Source organism: Ranitomeya imitator, chromosome 5, assembly GCF_032444005.1.
Source record: "Ranitomeya imitator isolate aRanImi1 chromosome 5, aRanImi1.pri, whole genome shotgun sequence".
Lineage (NCBI taxonomy): Eukaryota > Metazoa > Chordata > Amphibia > Anura > Dendrobatidae > Ranitomeya > Ranitomeya imitator.
In genome coordinates, this window is record NC_091286.1 from 481,553,842 (window position 1) to 481,575,011 (window position 21,170).

The window sequence follows — 21,170 nt, forward strand, 5'->3', positions numbered from 1 at the left end:
TACTGTTGGGGTTCATCAGGGTTCAGTGTTAGGTCTCCTCTTCTTTTCACTATACACCACCGCTTATGGACAAACCATGATGACACCCAATTATACACATCTTCTTCTGACATTAAAACAAAATACCACTGATTGCCTGCTGTCTCTAACATTATATCCTCCCTGTATATAAAAAGAAATGTTCACTGCACCATCAGTTAGTATAAATGGTGGAGATTCGTTGATAAGGTACAAAAGGTGCATTCATATAGAAGAGCTTGTTCCTTAATTGTGACAATACGTAATGATGTTTCAATTCATGGAGTCTTTATCAAATTAGTCACTAGGAAAAATGATGAGATACAATTAAAATGAGCACAGTGCTGATTAAAGTTAAAAAGCAAGGAAACAGGTGATGAAAACTTATTTATTGCTGTACAGTATATATATAACGAAGAAAACAAAAATAAAGTTGACATGAGTAGGTGACATGAACTTATTTACATGTTTACATCCTAAGTCAAACCGTGAAATCTATGGGTTTGACATGCCAATTCTGTAACGGTAGGAATACATGAAGATGTGGAGAGAGCATATCAGATACAAGACCATCAGCAAAACTGCAAAGTAGTAGTTAGGGGAAAAGGGGGCGCCGTTGGGATGCACCGGTTAACAAGGGGTACAAAGGAATGGGTAGAATGAATGGTAAGTCACAAGTGTATATGGAATGTCAGGAATAAGCTAACTGTCCTTTTTGGTTGCTATGTGGCGCCAAATGGTAAATTTAATGCATGGTGCTGTGTTTAAAACCCCCTGGGAAGGTGGGCACCCACCCACCCTTAAAGGATGACAACAAGGACAGTCTGCATATTCCTGGCACTCCATATACACTGGTGAGTTATCATTCATAAAAGTACAAATCACGCTCCTTTTGCCTCATTTAAAATAAAACAATAAAAAATATACATGTTTTGTATCGCTGGGTTCAGAAATGTCCACTCCGTCAAAATATAAAGTAAATTAATCGGTAAGTGGAGTAAAAAGAAAAAAAATCAAAACTCCCGAATTACGTTTTTTTGGTCGATGCAACATTGCAATTAAATGCAATAACAGGCGATCAGAACATCATATCTTTCTTAAAATTGTATCAATAAAAATGTTAACTTGGCACACACAAAACAGACCTTCACTTAGCCCCAGATCCCTAAAAATAGAGATGCTACGGATCTCGGAAAATGGCACCATTTTTTTTTTATTCTTTTTACAAATTTTGGAATTTTATTTCACCACTTAAATAAAAAATATATATGTTTGGTATCTGCGTACTTGTACTGACCTATGGCATCATAATGGAAGGTCAGTTTTAGCATTTAATGAACATGGTTAAAAAACAACTAAAAAACAATTGTGAAATTGCACTTTTTTTTTCAATTTCACCACACTTGGAATTTGTTTTCCCATTTTCTAGTACCCCATATAGTAAAATCAATTATGTTGTTCAAAAGTGCAACTTGTCCTGCAAAAAACAAGCCCTCGCGTGGCCATATTGATGAAAACATTAAAAAAAAGCTATGGCTCTGGGAAGAAGGGGAGCAAAAACTGAAAATCGCAAGGTTGTGAAGGGGTTACTCTCCAGACAAATGTTATGCTTCTGTGTTACCCAAGAGATATTATTTATCGTGGCATCTTCATAGAACAAATTACATAACATGGGCAGTTTATGTTCATTTGCATTCAACGCCCTTGTAAAATTTATAATAAAACACACATTAATATACCATGGCAGAATATTAAGTTGTGTCATAGTTATAAAACAAACAAACTTCATAACTAAGCATTTATAAACCTTTATGCTGTTTTGCTGGCTGTATGTCTAAATATAAATCGAGATCCATACAAGTGGAAATGTGTCAACACTAATTAAAAGTTGCGACAACATGCAATGACACCAATCATTAAAACTTTTCTGTTAGGAGGATTTTTTGTGCAAAGTGTCACGAAAAATGCTTAATTTGCTTAATTTTTTTACAGTTTTCTGTCTTTTATTACTATATTTCTATTATACGTAGGTGTCAAAATGATAAGGTGTGACAATGACAGTGCTATTTGTGTATTTTTAACGCTCATGACTGACTCAAATAGTTTGGAAAGAGAAATAAAGTTACATTTTATTGTACACAAAGTATGTCAAAGTCCTTTTACATAACGTGACAGTGATGCTGCATTAGTTTACTGCTATATAGTCAGTGGAAAGGATCTAAAAACACAAATAATTCTATGTAAAACTGGTAAATATGAGGTAACAGAACACCAACACCTACATTATGTCGTTTTCCTGGGATATTTGTTTCCTTTGACTCTCTTAGACAATGCTTTGTCAATTCTAAATTTTTCTTCTTCACTTTCCCCACATAGAATATGAAGAAAGCAATAGAGCTGTCATTATGTCAGTTCAACACTGCACCTACTTTTATAATGAGATTATTTGCAGTAGATAGTTAACTTCCTTACCAGTCAGAAGACTGCTTTACCCTTCAGAAGTCTGACCTATTATTCAGGAATATACCCTACCATTCAAAAGTCTGCTCTACCATTCAAGAATGTGCCCTATCATTCAGGAAATAGGGCTATCATTCAGAAGACTGCCCTATTATTCAGTACACACTGCCCTTCCATTCAGGAGTCTACCCTGCTATTCAGAAGCCTACCCCACCATTAAGAAGTTTGCCCTACCAGTCAGAAGTCTGCCCTAACGCATAGGAGTCTCACCTACCATTCAGGAGATTGTCCTTACAATTAGAAGTCTGTCCTACCATTCAGAAGCCTATCATATCATTTAAAATTTGTTCCAATAAGTCATGATTATTTACTACCATTCAGGACACTGCCCTCCCTAACATTCAGAAATCTGCCCAACTATTCAGAAATCTTCCCTGCCACTCAGAAGTCTGTCCAACTTTTCAGTAGTCAGTTTTACCTCTCTGAGTCTACTCAAGATAAGTGTTCTCCTTGTTTGTCTATCCCAGCTGTCTATAGTTGTAGTGGGGATTGACTAGCACTAACCCGGTCCTTCCCAAAGCAGGTGTTATCGCCAGGGTCAGGCAGGGATTAGGTTTCTGCTCGGCGATAGGTGTAGAACTTATATAGGGATGTTTAGTGCAGACAAAGTGACTTTAGATCTGCCTAGGGGTCTCCACTCCCCCCTTCCCTAGTGTTTGGCTCCCTTCCCCTTATCCCTTCGTGTTGCACTTAATCTGCCATACCATCTTGATGTTTGCCCTACCATTCTGAGGTTTGCCCTAGCATTCCGACGTTTGCCCTACCATTCTGACGTTTGCATTACCATTCCGACATTTGCCCTACCATTTTGACATTTGCATTACCATTCCGACGTTTGCCCTACCATTCCGACATTTGCATTACCATTCTGACGTTTGCCCTACCATTCCGACGTTTGCATTACCATTCTGACGTTTGCATTACCATTCTGACGTTTGCATTACCATTCTGACGTTTGCCCTACCATTCTGACGTTTGCATTACCATTCTGACGTTTGCCCTACCATTCCAACGTTTGCATTACCATTCTGACTTTTGACCTACCATTCTGACGTTTGACCTACCATTCTGACGTTTGTCTTACCATTCAGGAGTTTTAACTATTTGTGATGACAGCTAGATAAGTACTTTTTTTTGTTTAATAACATAGTACATGCAAAATAAGTGAAAATTCTTAAAATAGTTGTCTATGAATATTAATTAAAAAATATCCAGCTTTAATGGTAGTGACTCTTCAAAGCCTGTACAACAGGCATATGGTACTTGTAAGTGGGGAAGAATGGTTGGGGTGTGTATGTGTGTATGAGTGGTAGAAGTTGCTGGAAGACATTTCTTGTGTCTGAGTTCACACTGCAGTTTTATTCACGTGCAAAACATGTCCATAGGGGACCATTAGTCAAGCAGGGGCCAAAAGAGTATCTTCAAGTACCCTGTCAGGATACTTAAGTATATTGCTAAAAATGAAGCATGGAATAGCGTAGTAAACTATGCTATTTTCATAGATGGGATTGTGAAAAAAATGTTTCCATTAAATGGATAGTGAATTATTAGCCTATGGGTTACAGATGTAAAAGTATCCTATCCATCTTAGATATCCATTCAACAGATACGTCATGAGCTTTGCAAAAGCTTTTCATGGAGATATCTATTAAATGGATACCATTATAGCCTAGGTGTGACAGATGCCTAATGGTGGCATCTGTTACCCATAGGCTAAATTATAGCATACAGCATCATCCAGTAACTACAATCCTTGCAGACCATTTTACCAGCGCTATTCTTCATAAAATGGTGCGTCTCATCTTTTTTTCATCTGTTAATTTCTCCTTTTTCTTATTTGTTTCTAGGCTATTTTTCAGAGAATAATCTTAAATATAAAGTACTGGAACTTCCCTACAAAGGAGGCAAACTCAGTTTATTACTAGCTCTTCCTGCAGAAAATGCAGACATAGGAGACATGGAAAAACAATTGACAGCAGCAAGACTAAAAGACTGGAACAGCAACATGAAGGAAGAACTAGTTGATATCAGTCTGCCCAGGTAATGCTTTATATTTTATATGAATGATGCAAAGATGGACTTTAACTATATTCAGAGTGAATAATACATTCAGGAGGCAAACGGGCTGTGGGAAAAAAGTGGCTCAGAAGAGGAGAAACATATTTCTCCGATAATAAATATTAATACAAACTATTGATTTATGTAATTTGCTGAGACAAAAGAGAACAAATAAAGTAAGCACATTTGAAAAAAAAATTAACAAGGGGGTAAACGTTTGAGAAATACAGTTAATAAATTTAATTCAACCCAGTTATTCACAAGAAACCCATCAAGCAAGTAATAACTATGATCAGATTAAACTTATGACATTCTACTAGAACTTCTCTGTTGTATAGTTTTCCTAGAAAAGCACTGCAGTAAAACATTGACTTATACTCACTTATGGCTGACACACTTACTTGAAGGGTATGTGTATGTGAAGTGTGATGGAGTGCCCCCCTAGGAGTGCTACAAAGGGATGCTATCCATTTAAAAAGGTTTGAATGGTTTGATGATGATGGTAGAACATCATCATCCGTGGGTCTCCTCTTTCTGCCTTGCGGAGGCTGCCCACCAAGGGAAGGACTGCTGGTCAAATGAAGGAAGAGGAGACTGTCCCTCAAAGAGGGAAGAAGATCACGGGTTTATGGATGCTATTGTCCCACCTGTCTCAAAATTAGGAGGAGCGGCATGAAAAATCAAAACATGGAGGTACATGGTGTCATGCAGGATAAACCTTATCCTCTGCTAAGATAAGTCAGCTCATGCATTTCCTGTGACCAAATACAGTCTAAAGACAGGTGCAGATGACTGTATTTTTGGTCTCAGTAGGCCCGACAAAACATTGGATCACACTTGTTATTCTATGGGGCCGTACATATGACCAGTTTTTACTTGGACCAAGTCTGTCCGAGGAAAAAGATTGCAGTATGCTTGATTTTCATCCATACATTGGATCACGCTCAGCCCTGCAAGTCAATGAGTCCGTCAAAAAAAATCAGTCCAAACTCAGATGACATCCAAGTGTGATCTAATTTTCACGGACTGACAGAATGGAGAAGATGGAGATTTTTTTCCCAACTTCTGCACATCCAAGAAAATTGTATCACACTCTGATCAGAGTGTGATTAGCATAATCGGACTGATTTTCTTGCATGAGATAAATTACGGTTGTTTGACCCTACCCTAATAGAGAGCAGAACATGGTCCCAGAGTAGAGTATAGTCTAAATAGAAAATTAGAACACAAGTTACTTCCTGTGATAGCCCAGAGCTGCATTCATAGTTCCGCTGATTTTCTACCGTGTGGTGAAATCATCACACAAACTCTGTCCATTCATGGTTGGCTTACAAGTCTGCAGAATGAAGGACACAGTGGTGAATAATATTGGATTATACAGGATTAATGCAAACTAAATTGTCTAATGCAGTGTTTCTCAACTCCGGTCCTCAAGAGCCACCAACAGGTCAGGTTTTCAGAATTTCCTTAATATTGCACTGGTGATATTTCATCACCTACTCAAGCATTAATTCCATCATCTATGCAATACTAAGGAAATCCTGAAATCATGACCTGTTGGTGGGTCTTGAGTACTGGAGTTGAGAAACACTGGTGTAATGTATTTATAAGTATTTACAAGTTGCTCAGGCCTTCCTGTAAATTGTACTGCTGGTGTGAATATACTTTTACATGCGACACTGGTAGGAAAATGACAAGAAAATTGATGACCTTGTGCCAACATGTTGTAAAGTATATATTTTTTTACAGGTTTAAAATAGAACATAAAGTTGATTTAAAGCAATCTCTACTTCATCTGAATGTGTCGGATATCTTCAACACAAAATGCAATCTCTCTGGAATAACAGGTGCCTTAAAAATAACTTAATTCTGCTACTGTACTAATCTGCATCATACAAATATGGAGTGTAATTACACATAACAATTAGTAAATACAGGAAATTAAAAAGGCTCAATGGCAGAAGAGAAAAATCCTAATAAATAAGACTGGATATAAAGACAACATTCCAAGTGGCAGGACCGCTAGCATGAGGAAGTCCATAAATTCACTTTCCACACTATTATCTTGACATGAGTTATGGACTCTGCATTCGTTCCTTGTAACAGAAATGGTTTTATTCGTCTCCTTGGGCCTTTGCCACAGCTCCTAGCAATTAGGCTGAAAATACTAAATATCTAATAGCACGTATACCATGCCATCATCCAGTAAGATTGAAATAACAGCTTAAAGAGAATTAGGCAGGATTAATGAAAGCTTCTACAACCTCTGGCAAAAATTATGGAATCACCGGCCTTGGAGGATGTTCATTCAGTTGTTTAATTTTGTAGGAAAAAAAGCAGATTACAGACATGGCACCAAACTAAAGTAATTTTTAATTTCAAATGGCAACTTTCTGGCTTTAAGAAACACTAAAAGAAATCAAGGACAAAAAAATTGGTATTCAGTAATGGTTACTTTTTTAACCAAGCACAAAGAAAAACTCAATTCTGAGGAAAAAATTATGGAATCATGAAAAACAAAAAATCACTCCAAAACATCACTAGTATTTTCTTGCACCACCTCTGGCTTTTACAACAGTTTGCAGTCTCTGAGGCATGGACTTACTGAGTGTCAAACAGTGCTCGTCATCAATTTGGCTCCAACTTTCTCTGATTGCTGTTGCCAGATCAGCTTTGCAGGTTGGAGCCTTGTCATGGACCATTTTCTTCAACTTCCACCAAAGATTTTCAATTGGATTGAGATCCGGACTATTTGCAGGCCATGACATTGACCTTATGTGTCTTTTTTTAAAGAACGTTTTCACAGTTTTTACTCTATGGCAGGACTCATAATGATTATGATTCCATAATTTTTGCCAGAGGTTGTAAAAGCTTTCAATAATCCTGCCTAATTCTCTTTTAAGCTGTTATTTCACTCTTACTGGATGATGGCATGGTATAGGTGCTATTAGATTAACTGAATGAACATCCTCCAAGGTCAGTGATTCCATAATTTTTGCCAGGGGTTCTATGTCAGTATTTTGTCGTAACATTTTTTGAAAAGTGGTATAAGTTTGGCACAACTTGAGAATGCGCTAACATTTTGTGACTTTTGGCATTCTCACACCATTTCACCCAGCACCGATAAATTGGTGGAACTGGGGCGAGATGGGGCATAGTGACTGCTGCTCGTCAAAGTCATGGTGCAAATTCACTATGCCACAAATCCTACTTCAGCAGGGACTGGAGTAGGATTTGTTGTACAGCACTCGTCAGATACATACACTTTTTCATGAATCAGTAGCGTCTCACTCCAGAACATCTCTTAACAATGCTGGTCTTGATGAATTGGGCCCTTAATCCTCTTTACGACCTTTGACATTTAGGTACATCATAGGTTGCCTCCCCCTTTTTGGTGCTGGCCACGACGCTGAACCCGCACCTTTTCCAGCCCATAACATCTGATCTGGTCTGGGAATTGCGATCCATCCGCGGCTGTTAACAGGTTAGATTCCGTTGTCAGTCTCTCACAGATGAACTTAACTTGTGCAAACCAGATGCGCATCATTAGCTTTGTCCATCGGCACCCCTGTCACATTATCACGGGATGCCGATGGGATGGCATGACAACCTGGGGTCTGCAGGAGACCCCTATGGTTGTCATTCCCGAACTGCTATGAGCGCTGCCCGGTGACCGGCGCTCTTAGCAGATTAGCATTTTTGCTACACATGGCAACTTCAAATCTCCTAAGGAAACTATTGAAGCATGTAAAAAGTAAATAAAACTTACAAAAGGTAAAAAATGTAAAAGTTCAAATCACCCTCCTTTTGCCCCATTCAAAATAAAACAATACAATTTAAAAAAAAAAAAAAAATAATTAATTAATCCTATCAGTAAACAGCGTACCGAGAAATGCAATAATGGGTGATCAAAACATTGTATCTATCCCAAAATGGTATCAATAAAACATCAGCTCAGCACACACAAAAATAAGCCCTCAGAAAATTGCGCATTTTTTGGCCAAAATGTAGATTTTTTTGTACCACTTAAATAAAAAATAACTTATACATGTTCGGTATCGGCAAACCCGTAATGGCCTGGAGAATCCGGCGCTCTTAGCAGATTAGCATTTTTGCTACATATGGCAACTTCAAGTCTCCTAAGGAAACTATTAAAGCATGTAAAAAGTAAATAAAATTTACAAAAGGTAAAAAATGTAAAAGTTCAAATCACCCTCCTTTTGCCCCATTCAAAATAAAACAATACAATTTTTTAAAAATAATTAATTAATTAATTAATCCTATCAGTAAACAGCGTACCGAGAAATGCAATTATGGGTGATCAAAACATTGTATCTATCCCAAAATGGTATCAATAAAACATCAGCTCAGCACACACAAAAATAAGCCCTCAGAAAATTGCGCATTTTTTGGCCAAAATGTAGATTTTTTTGTACCACTTAAATAAAAAATAACTTATACATGTTCGGTATCGGCAAACCCGTAATGGCCTGGAGAATCATAATGGCAGGTCAGTTTTAACATTTAGTGAATATGGTAAAAAACAGAATTGTGGAATTGTACTTTTTTTGCAATTTCATCGCACTTGGAATTTTGTTTCTCCATTTTCCAGTACACTATATGGTAAAATCAATGGTGTTGTTCAAAAACACAACTCGCCCCGAAAAAAAACAAGCCCTCACATGGCTACATTGACAGAAAAATAAAAAAGTTATGGCTCTGGGAAGAAGGGGAGCAAAAAATGGAAGCGCAAAAACCCAAGTTGTAAAGTTGTTAATCTCAACATTACAAATGGATAAAATTGTAAAGCGTTTGTAAAAACAAGCGAGTTTTCAATTTTCTAGCTAGAAAAAATCCTTTCCATTCCATTGAACAGAGGGATTTTTACTTTTAGTGTAAGTAACCCACCATTGCCAAAGGCTAGTAGTGATGGCCAAGCATGTGCAGGCTTATAAGCTGTTAGAAGTGCTGTTCTAAACTTGTTGGATCACTGGAGAACATGATCTGGCCAGCATTAGCGACACTGCTCTCCCCAAATTTTGCAAAGGTGCAGCTGCCTCAGCGAGCAGCATTGGAGTGAGCACAGTTCAGGCCAGCTGAGCAACAATGCTGCTGGTCCAGAATGTCAGTCTTCAGAGGCCTCCTGAAAATAAAACAAGAGCTAATCCCAGGTCTCATACCCATCACCGTGAAAAAAAAAGTCTGATTTCAGTCCAGAAAAGTTGGAACAGTGTCATGCGATTACAATCCAATTTTGAACACCTATCATCAGATTTACATGCAAATGCGATGCGAGTGCAATTCAATTTTAACTTGAGCTTTTACATGGAGCAATTCTCTATAAAATTTGCACACAGTTTTCCAAGAAAATATTCTTCACAATATATAATTACTGTATTTGTGTAAATACAGGTGCTTCTCACAAAATTAGAATATCATCTAAAATTTAATTTATTTCAGTTCTCCAAAACAAAAAGTGAAACTCATATACTGTATTATATAGAGTCATTACAAACAGAGTGATCTATTTCAAGTGTTTATTTCTGTTAATGTTGATGATTATGACTGATAGCCAGTGAAAACCCAAAAGTCATTATCTCAGTAAATTAGAATCCTCCAGCTTGAAAAATGATTTTAAAATCCGAAATGTTGGCCTACTGAAATGTATGTTCAGTAAATGCATTCAATATTTGGTCCTTTTGCATCAATTACTGCATCAATGCAGCGTGGCATGGAGGCGATCAGCCTGTGCCACTGCTGAGGTGTTATGGAAGCCCAGGTTGCTTTGATAGCAGCCTTCAGCTTGTCTGCATTGTTGGGTTTGGTGTCTCTTATCTTCCTCTTGACAATACCCCATAGATTCTCTACGGGGTTAAGGTCAGGCGAGTTTGCTGGCCAATCAAGCACAGTAATACTGTTGTTTTTAAACCAGGCATTTGTATTTTTGGCAGTGTGGGCAGGTGCCAAGTCCTGCTGGAGAATGAAATTTCCATCTCCAAAAAGCTTGTCGGCAGAGGGAAGCATGAAATGCTCTAAAATTTCCTGGTAGACCTCTGCGCTGACTTTGGTCTTGATAAAACACAGTGGACCTATGTAAGGGGATGAAGGATTATGTCCTCTTTGCTTTTCCTCCTTAACATGTCCTGATGCTGTCTTGTGTATATATGTTATTATATACACCAGACAGACATATATATATATATATATATATATATATCGTTATTGCTACATGGGTCCATCTATTGCCGCCTACTTATCATGGTACTGCTACACTCATAGGGTATTACCATGTATTGTAAATATGCATTATGTGTTGCATTTGTATTAGGGATAGTGTAGTGCACCTGTTGCCACTGGATGGGGGAAAACATATTGTATATAGCTCTCACCTAGTGTTTAGAACAGTAAATAGTTAACATAGGAGGGGCTACTGTTTGGTAAGTTGAGAACGTTTCCTTTAGAGAGTCAGAGAGCTAGGGACGCCCGAACAGTGGCATATCTAGGGGGGGCAGCCGGGGCATGTGCCCCGGGCACAGCCGGCAGGGGGACGCAGTCGGGCCGCCTAATGTGGCGGTCCGCAGCGTCTCCCCCAGCGGATGCATTCTGCCGCCCTCGGTCTGGGAGTCAGCTTTTCTCTGTGCCGACTGTCAAGCTGACAGAAGCTGCAGAGCGCCGACTCCTAACAGGTGCGGAGATGAAGGGGGGCCCCTGCAGGGTGGCTGTGGCAGGCAGGGAGAAATCCCTGCAGCTCCGCTTCCTACAAGAGAAAATAGCAGCGGAGCTGCAGCGATCTGTCTTCCTGCTTCCTGCCCGCGCCGCTGGATGACGTCATCATTCAGCGGCCGGCTGTGTCAGAGGAAGGCGATGAGATGCTGCGGCAGAGCGCGAGGAGAGGTGAGAGGTGTGTGTGCGCGTGTGTGTGTGTGTGTCTTGCGCACTGCAGGGGAATGTGCAGAGAAGTAAATAGTGTGTGTAGGAGGAGAGGGCAATGATGGGGATGGTGGTGGAGGAGGAAATGATGGAAGTGGTGGAATGGGCAAGGATGGGGATGGTGGTGGAATGGGCAAGGATGGGGATGGTGGTGGAGGAGGAAATGATGGAAGTGGTGGAATGGGCAAGGATGGGGATGGTGGTGGAGGAGGAAATGATGGAAGTGGTGGAATGGGCAAGGATGGGAATGGTGGTGGAGGAGGAAATGATGGAAGTGGTGGAATGGGCAAGGATGGGGATGGTGGTGGAGGAGGAAATGATGGAAGTGGTGGAATGGGCAAGGATGGGGATGGTGGTGGAGGAGGAAATGATAGAAGTGGTGGAATGGGCAAGGATGGAGATGGTAGGGGAGGAGGAAATGATGGAAGTGGTGGAATGGGCAAGGATGGGGATGGTGGGGGAGGAGGAAATGATGGAAGTGGTGGAATAGGCAAGGATGGGGATGGTGGAGGAGGAGGAAATGATGGATGTGGTGGAAAGGGCAATGATGGGATTGCTGGGGAGGAAATGCTGGAGGTGGTGAAATGGGCAATGATGGGCATGACGGAGAAGGCTATGATGGAGGTGGTGGAGAGAGCAATGATGGGGTGGGGTAGAGGACAATAATATGTGTGTGGACAATTTGAGTGGGGATAGGGGGATTTATTATGTGTGGGAAGAATTTGGGGATGGGGATCTTTGTGACTGCAGATTTCTGAATTCTCACAGTGTGCCCTGCACACTGTTAGGATTCTCTCATGCTGTCGATTTAGATACATGCGGTCTCATGCTGACTAGACATGTGTGGCCTCACTCAATGAACTGAGCGAGGCTAGGCACATCTAGTCGTAATGTGTTCAGAAGTATACAAATCGCATGCTTGTGCTGACATGACTGTCCACAGGCAAGGTAGAATCCTAAAAGTGTGCAGTGCATTTGTTGTGAGAATTCAGAAGCCTGCAATGTCAGGATTCAGCTCTGCAGGTTCCAGCTGTCGTCACATGAACACTTCACTCATATGCGACTTTCATACTTGTGGACCTGTGACAACTAGATTCTCTTCTGCTTCTCTCAGTTTTTCACTGATCATTGGGGGGAGGAGCTCGTCGGTACATGACTAAGTGTGAAAATCGCATATGTCCTGGGGGGGCAAAATGAATTCTTGCCCTGGGTGCCAGAAACCGTAGATACACCTCTGCGCCCGAACCATCCACATGGGCAATAGGCCCAGGAGAAGATAGCAGTCACGCAATGTGAAGGGAATAGCACCTCAGCCATCCCCAGCTACCGTACGGATAATCAGCGGGTTAGAACAGTTGAAGACTCAAAATGTAGTTAGCTGTTGTGAATTCTGTGGCAGAGCTCCCTCCTGTGGTCACAAGTGGTACTTCGGCTGATTCTCTCTGTGAGCTTCTGTTGGTGGAGGAAAGTGGTACTGCGGCTTCTGAGTTTCCTTCCTCAGGTGATGTGGTGAAGTCGTTAGGTGCTGTTCTATTTAACTCCACCTAGTGCTTTGATCCTGGCTTCCAGTCAATGTTCTAGTATTGGACCTGTTTCCTCCTGGATCGTTCCTGTGGCCTGCTGCTCTGCATAGCTAAGTTCCGCTTTTGCTTTTTGTTTGCTGTTTTTTTCTGTCCAGCTTGCTTATTTGTTTTCTCATGCTTGCTGGAAGCTCTGGGACGCAGAGGGTGTACCTCCGTGCCGTTAGTTCGGTATGGAGGGTCTTTTTGCCCCCTTTGCGTGGTTGTTTGTAGGGTTTTGTGTTGACCGCAAAGTTACCTTTCCTATCCTCGCTCTGTTCAGAAAGTCGGGCCTCACTTTGCTAAATCTATTTCATCTCTACGTTTGTCTTTTCATCTTAACTCACAGTCATTATATGTGGGGGCTGCCTTTCCCTTTGGGGTATTTCTCTGAGACAAGGTAGGCTTATTTTCTATCTTCAGGCTAGCTAGTTTCTCAGGCTGTGCCGAGTTGCATAGGGAGCGTTAGGCGCAATCCACGGCTGCCTCTAGTTGTGTTGGAGAGGATTAGGGATTGCGGTCAGCAGAGTTTCCACGTCTCAGAGCTCGTTCTATGTTTTTGGGTTATTGTCAGGTCACTGTATGTGCTCTGACTTCTATGTCCATTGTGGTACTGAATTACCAGATCATGACAGTACTGGAAGCCAAAAGTACTAATGATTCTCAATAGAGGGAAAAAAGAAGTTCTGAGACCATTTTTTTTTCTCTGCACTGTGTTTTGCCTTTTTTTTTTTCCCTAGACATTTGGGTGATTCAGGACACAGGTGTGGACATGGACATTCAGGGTCTGTGCTCTTCAATGGATAATCTCGTTATAAATGTACAAAAGATTCAAGATTTGGTGGTTCAGAAGCCTATGTTAGAACCAAGAATTCCTATTCCTGATTTGTTTTATGGTGATAGAGCCAAGTTTGTGAATTTCAAAAATAATTGCAAACTGTTTCTGGCTTTGAAACCTCGCTCCTCTGGTGACCCAGTTCAACAAGTGAGAATTATTATTTCTTTTTTGCGTGGCGACTAGTGTTGAGCGATACCGTCCGATACTTGAAAGTATCGGTATCGGATAGTATTGGCCGATACCCGAAAAATATCGGATATCGCCGATACCGATATCCGATACCAATACAAGTCAATGGGACATCAAGTATCGGAAGGTATTCTCATGGTTCCCAGGGTCTGAAGGAGAGGAAACTCTCCTTCAGGCCCTGGGATCCATAGGGATGTGTAAAATAAAGAATTAAAATAAAAAATATTGATATGCTCACCTCTCCGGCGGCCCCTGGACTTCACGCTGCTATCCGGGAGGCTTCTTTGTTTAAAAAGCGCGCCTTTCGGACCTGTGAATGACGTCCCGGCTTCTGATTGGTCGCGTGCCGCCCATGTGACCGGCACGCGACCAATCAGAGGCCGCGACGTCATTCGCAGGTCCTCAATTCCTAGAATTAGCAGTTTTGTGAATGAGAATGACGTCGCGGCTTCTGATTGGCCGCGTGCCGCCCATGTGACCGGCACGCGGCCAATCAGAAGCCGCGACGTCATTCTCATTCACAAAACTGCTAATTCTAGGAATTGAGGACCTGCGAATGACGTCGCGGCCTCTGATTGGTCGCGTGCCGGTCACATGGGCGGCACGCGACCAATCAGAAGCTGGGACGTCATTCACAGGTCCGAAAGGCGCGCTTTTTAAACAAAGAAGCCTCCCGGATAGCAGCGTGAAGTCCAGGGGCCGCCGGAGAGGTGAGCATATCAATATTTTTTATTTTAATTCTTTATTTTACACATCCCTATTGATTCGATACCGATACCCGATATCACAAAAATATCGGATCTCGGTATCGGAATTCCGATACCGCAAATATCGGCCGATACCCGATACTTGCGGTATCGGAATGCTCAACACTAGTGGCGACCCTCAAGACTGGGCATTTTCCCTTGCGCCAGGAGATCCTGCATTGAGTAATGTTGATGCGTTTTTCCTGGTGCTCGGATTGCTGTACGATGAGCCTAATTCAGTGGATCAGGAAGAGAAAAATTTGCTGGCTCTGTGTCAGGGTCAGGATGAGATAGAGGTATATTGTCAGAAATTTAGAAAGTGGTCCGTACTCACTCAATGGAATGAAGGTGCGCTCGCAGCTATTTTCAGAAAAGGTCTCTCTGAAGCCCTTAAGGATGTCATGGTGGGATTTCCTATGCCTGCTGGTCTGAATGAGTCTATGTCTTTGGCCATTCAGATCGGTCGACGCTTGCGTGAGCGTAAATCTGTGCACCATTTGGCGGTATTACCTGAGCTTAAACCTGAGCCTATGCAGTGCGATAGGACTTTGACCAGAGTTGAACGGCAAGAACACAGACGTCTGTGGTGATTCCACTCATGCTATCTCTGATTGTCCTAAGCGCACTAAGCGGTTCGCTAGATCTGCCACCATTGGTACGGTACAGTCAAAATTTCTTCTGTCCGTTACCTTGATCTGCTCTTTGTCATCGTATTCTGTTATGGCATTTGTGGATTCAGGCGCTGCCCTGAATTTGATGGACTTGGAGTATGCTAGGCGTTGTGGGTTTTTCTTGGAGCCCTTGCAGTGTCCTATTCCATTGAGAGGAATTGATGCTACGCCTTTGGCCAAGAATAAGCCTCAGTACTGGACCCAGCTGACCATGTGCATGGCTCCTGCACATCAGGAGGTTATTCACTTTCTGGTGTTGCATAATCTGCATGATGTGGTCGTGTTGGGGTTGCCATGGCTACAAGTCCATAATCCAGTATTAGATTGGAAATCCATGTCTGTGTCCAGCTGGGGTTGTCAGGGGGTACACGGTGATGTCCCTTTTCTGACTATTTCGTCATCCACCCCTTCTGAGGTTCCAGAGTTCTTGTCTGATTACCGGGATGTATTTGATGAGCCCAAGTCCGATACCCTACCTCCGCCTTGGGATTTGTGATTGTGCTATCGATTTGATTCCTGGTAGTAAATTCCCAAAAGGTCGTCTGTTTAATTTATCTGTGCCTGAGCATGCCGCTATGCGGAGTTATGTGAAGGAGTCCTTGGAGAAGGGGCATATTCGCCCGTCATCGTCACCATTGGGAGCAGGGTTCTTTTTTGTAGCCAAGAAGGATGGTTCACTGAGACCTTGTATAGATTACCGCCTTCTAAATAAGATCACGGTTAAATTTCAGTACCCCTTGCTGTTGTTATCTGATTTGTTTGCTCGGATTAAGGGGGCTAGTTGGTTCACCAAGATAGATCTTCGTGGTGCGTATAATCTTGTGCGTATTAAGTGAGGCGATGAATGGAAGACTGCATTTAATACGCCCGAGGGCCATTTTGAGTATCTAGTAATGCCATTCGGACTTGCCAATGCTCCATCAGTGTTTCAGTCCTTTATGCATGACATCTTCCGAGAGTACCTGGATAAATTCCTGATTGTGTACTTGGATGACATTTTGATCTTTTCGGATGATTGGGAGTCTCATGTGAAGCAGGTCAGAACGGTGTTCCAGGTCCTGCGTGCTAATTCTTTGTTTGTGAAGGGATCAAAGTGTCTCTTTGGTGTTCAGAAGGTTTCATTTTTGGGGTTCATATTTTCCCCTTCTACTATCGAGATGGACCCTGTTAAGGTCCAAGCCATCCATGATTGGACTCAGCCGACATCTCTGAAAAGTCTGCAAAAGTTTCTGGGCTTTGCTAATTTTTATCGTCGCTTCATCTGCAATTTTTCTAGTATTGCTAAACCATTGACCGATTTAACCAAGAAGGGTGCTGATGTGGTCAATTGGTCTTCTGCTGCTGTGGAAGCTTTTCAAGAGTTGAAGCGTCGTTTTTCTTCTGCCCCTGTGTTGTGTCAACCAGATGTTTCGCTTCCGTTCCAGGTCGAGGTTGATGCTTCTGAGATTGGAGCAGGGGCTGTTTTGTCGCAGAAAAGTTCTGATTGCTTGGTGATGAAACCATGCGCCTTCTTTTCCAGGAAGTTTTCGCCTGCTGAGCGAAATTACGATGTGGGTAATCGAGAGTTGCTGGCCATGAAGTGGGCATTCGAGGAGTGGCGTCATTGGCTTGAAGGAGCTAAGCATCGTGTGGTGGTCTTGACTGATCATAAGAACTTGACTTATCTCGAGTCTGCCAAGCGGTTGAATCCTAGACAGGCTCGTTGGGCACTGTTTTTTGCCCGTTTTGACTTTGTGATTTTGTACCTTCCGGGCTCTAAAAATGTGAAGGCGGATGCTCTGTCTAGTTTTGTGCCCGACTCTCTGGGTTTATCTGAGCCGGCGGGTATCCTCAAAGAGGGAGTAATTGTGTCTGCCATCTCCCCTGATTTGCGGCGGGTGCTGCAAAAATTTCAGGCTAATAAACCTGATCGTTGCCCAGTGGAGAAACTGTTTGTCCCTGATAGGTGGACGAATAAAGTTATCTCTGAGGTTCATTGTTCGGTGTTGGCTGGTCATCCTGGAATCTTTGGTACCACAGAGTTAGTGGCTAGATCCTTTTGGTGGCCATCTCTGTCGCGGGATGTGCGTACTTTGGTGCAGTCCTGTGGGATTTGTGCTCGGGCTAAGCCCTGCTGTTCTCGTGCCAGTGGGTTGCTTTTGCCCTTGCCGGTCCCGAAGAGGCCTTGGACGCATATCTCTATGGATTTTATTTCAGATCTTCACGTCTCTCAAAAGATGTCAGTCATTTGGGTGGTCTTTGATCGCTTCTCTAAGATGGTCCATTTGGTACCCTTGTCTAAATTACCTTCCTCCTCTGATTTGGTGCCATTGTTCTTCCAGCATGTGGTTCGTTTACATGGCATTCCAGAGAATATCGTTTCTGACAGAGGTTCCCAGTTTGTTTCGAGGTTTTGGTGAGCCTTTTGTGGTAGAATGGGTATTGACTTGTCTTTTTCCTCGGCTTTCCATCCTCAGACTAATGGCCAGACCGAACGAACCAATCAGACCTTGGAAACATATCTGAGATGCTTTGTTTCTGCTGATCAGGATGACTGGGTGTCCTTTTTGCCTTAGGCTGAGTTCGCCCTTAATAATCGGGCCAGCTCGGCTACCTTGGTTTCGCCGTTTTTCTGCAACTCTGGGTTCCATCCTCGTTTCTCTTCAGGGCAGGTTGAGTCTTCCGACTGTCCTGGTGTGGATACTGTGGTGGACAGGTTGCAGCAGATTTGGACTCATGTAGTGGACAATTTGACCTTGTCCCAGGAGAAGGCTCAACGTTTCGCTAATCGCAGATGCGGTGTGGGTCCCCGACTTCGTGTTGGGGATTTGGTTTGGTTGTCTTCTCGTCATATTCCTATGAAGGTTTCCTCTCCTAAGTTTAAACCTCGTTTCATTGGTCCGTATAGGATTTCTGAGGTTCTTAATCCTGTGTCTTTTCGTCTGACCCTTCCAGATTCTTTTTCCATACATAACGTATTCCATAGGTCATTGTTGCGGAGATACGTGGCACCTATGGTTCCATCTGTTGATCCTCCTGCCCCGGTTTTGGTGGAGGGGGAGTTGGAGTATATTGTGGAGAAGATTTTGGATTCTCATGTTTCAAGACGGAAACTCCAGTATCTGGTTAAGTGGAAGGGTTATGCTCAGGAAGATAATTCCTGGGTCTTTGCCTCTGATGTCCATGCTCCCGATCTTGTTCGTGCCTTTCATATGGCTCATCCTGGTCGTCCTGGGGGCTCTGGTGAGGGTTCGGTGACCCCTCCTCAAGGGGGGGGTACTGTTGTGAATTCTGTGGCAGAGCTCCCTCCTGTGGTCACAAGTGGTACTTCGGCTGATTCTCTCTGTGAGCTTCCGTTGGTGGAGGAAAGTGGTACTGCGGCTTCTGAGTTTCCTTCCTCAGGTGATGTGGTGAAGTCGTTAGGTGCTGCTCTATTTAACTCCACCTAGTGCTTTGATCCTGGCTTCCAGTCAATGTTCTAGTATTGGACCTGTTTCCTCCTGGATCGTTCCTGTGGCCTGCTGCTCTGCATAGCTAAGTTCCGCTTTTGCTTTTTGTTTGCTGTTTTTTTCTGTCCAGCTTGCTTATTTGTTTTCTCATGCTTGCTGGAAGCTCTGGGACGCAGAGGGTGTACCTCCGTGCCGTTAGTTCGGTACGGAGGGTCTTTTTGCCCCCTTTGCGTGGTTGTTTGTAGGGTTTTGTGTTGACCGCAAAGTTACCTTTCCTATCCTCGCTCTGTTCAGAAAGTCGGGCCTAAATCTAAATCTAAATCTAAATCTATTTCATCTCTACGTTTGTCTTTTCATCTTAACTCACAGTCATTATATGTGGGGGCTGCCTTTCCCTTTGGGGTATTTCTCTGAGGCAAGGTAGGCTTATTTTCTATCTTCAGGCTAGCTAGTTTCTCAGGCTGTGCCGAGTTGCATAGGGAGCGTTAGGCGCAATCCACGGCTGCCTCTAGTTGTGTTGGAGAGGATTAGGGATTGCGGTCAGCAGAGTTTCCACGTCTCAGAGCTCGTTCTATGTTTTTGGGTTATTGTCAGGTCACTGTATGTGCTCTGACTCCTATGTCCATTGTGGTACTGAATTACCAGATCATGACAGTTAGCCAATAGTGGTATCCAAAATGCAATTAAATTATATGTTGTTATGGATTAAAAGTCAACCTTTAATATTAATCTTTAAAAACGGTAAGTACAAAATTCAAACAGATGCAAGGTGCATAGGACAGACGACACTTAAACCACTGCGGGGTGTACACTGTAACAATGGGGTAGTTTCTCATTAAACTACTCTATCCACAATAGTATATACCTTCAATCTATTAACCCCTGCCTTGCTGATTTGTACAAAGATTCACTCACACGGGGTATAGATAATTTCTATATGGGACAGAGTTGTAGGGGAATGTCTATCTCAGATCATGCCCCTTCAGTGCAACCTCCACATATTTGAGTGGTCAAACTCCTGTACTTTCTACATCAACACTCAAAGGAAATGAGTCGCAGTATGATTGTACAACAGCAGGAGTGACCTACACAGGACCCTATGTTCACTCTTTGGTCTGAATACTCTCCACAAATAAGACCCTCATCAGAAACCCCATACGTTATCCCTTAGGGTCAAACAGATGATAGGGTCTACAGTGTCAGCCGTGTCAAAAAGCATATGGTGCACTTTATGATGCGACTACCTACATAATAAATACATATTCAAAGATTTACAGTCACCATTTTCCCCTTTAGGCATTTCAGGGGATTGACACCATTTAAACAATAGGCATGTTAGGCAAACTGGAAAGGTCTCACCTGCATTGATGTCCCCCAGGACATAACCTTCATTCAGATACAACAGTGGATCCTTTCAAACCCCTTCCCGACGTGTTTCGCTCTGCTCATCAGGGGATGGAAGTGGGGCCAGCATAATATTGCCATCAGAAAGATGCTGTCATCGTGAAGAATCAACTCATGGTCTGGGCAGAAACCCTTAAAACCGAGGAGAAGCGGTTAATGGTCCCCATGGAAGCAGTGAGTACAAACAGTAAAGACGTGGTGCAAAGGCAGAAGGCAGAACAGAAAGGCAGTACTCTCTTTCAGTGGCTTTATACTTTGGAGATTAATGATCTCATGTCTAGGGCGAAACAGACCAAGGGAAGCAGGTAAGGTAAGAGCTGCTGAGGGTGAGAGGAAGAAGGGGGGACATTACACTTACAGTGTGTCACACACAAGCAAAGAGTGGACAACCCTGATTCTGTTCATTGTTTTTTCTTTTAGTTTGCTAACATCTAGTCAGCAATGGCACACTCTTCCTCCAAGTGTCTGACTAACCAAGAGATTGAAGCGATTATGTTTCAAAGCGATGATGAAAGTGAACTATCTTTGTCTGATGAAGAATATCTGCCACCAGCTAATCAAACATCCTCATATGTGATTCTTCTGATGATGAAGAAGTGAATCTAGTGGATCCTCAAGAAGTGATAAGCAGAACATCCAAAACGAATGTTTTTTGGGACAGTAATCCTACATTAATCAGACGCACTCCAACACACAATATTGTGAGACAGGCTCAAGGAGCTGTGGGAAGTCCCAGTTACTTTACCCCTAAAGATGTATTCTGTACTTATTTTTCTGACAATATTGCAGAAGAGGTCCTATTATGTTCA

The 21,170-nt window shown here is 42.4% G+C and overlaps 1 protein-coding gene across 1 annotated transcript in view; it reads left to right on the top strand.

The window, feature by feature from the left end:
• SERPINI2 (serpin family I member 2) overlaps positions 1-21,170 on the top strand; it is a 192,416-nt gene that overhangs the window by 62,210 nt on the left and 109,036 nt on the right. The window contains exons 4-5 of the mRNA XM_069768067.1: positions 4,386-4,578; positions 6,346-6,443. Of these exons, the coding sequence (XP_069624168.1) occupies positions 4,386-4,578; positions 6,346-6,443 (291 nt within the window). The remainder of the gene's footprint in view (positions 1-4,385; positions 4,579-6,345; positions 6,444-21,170) is intronic.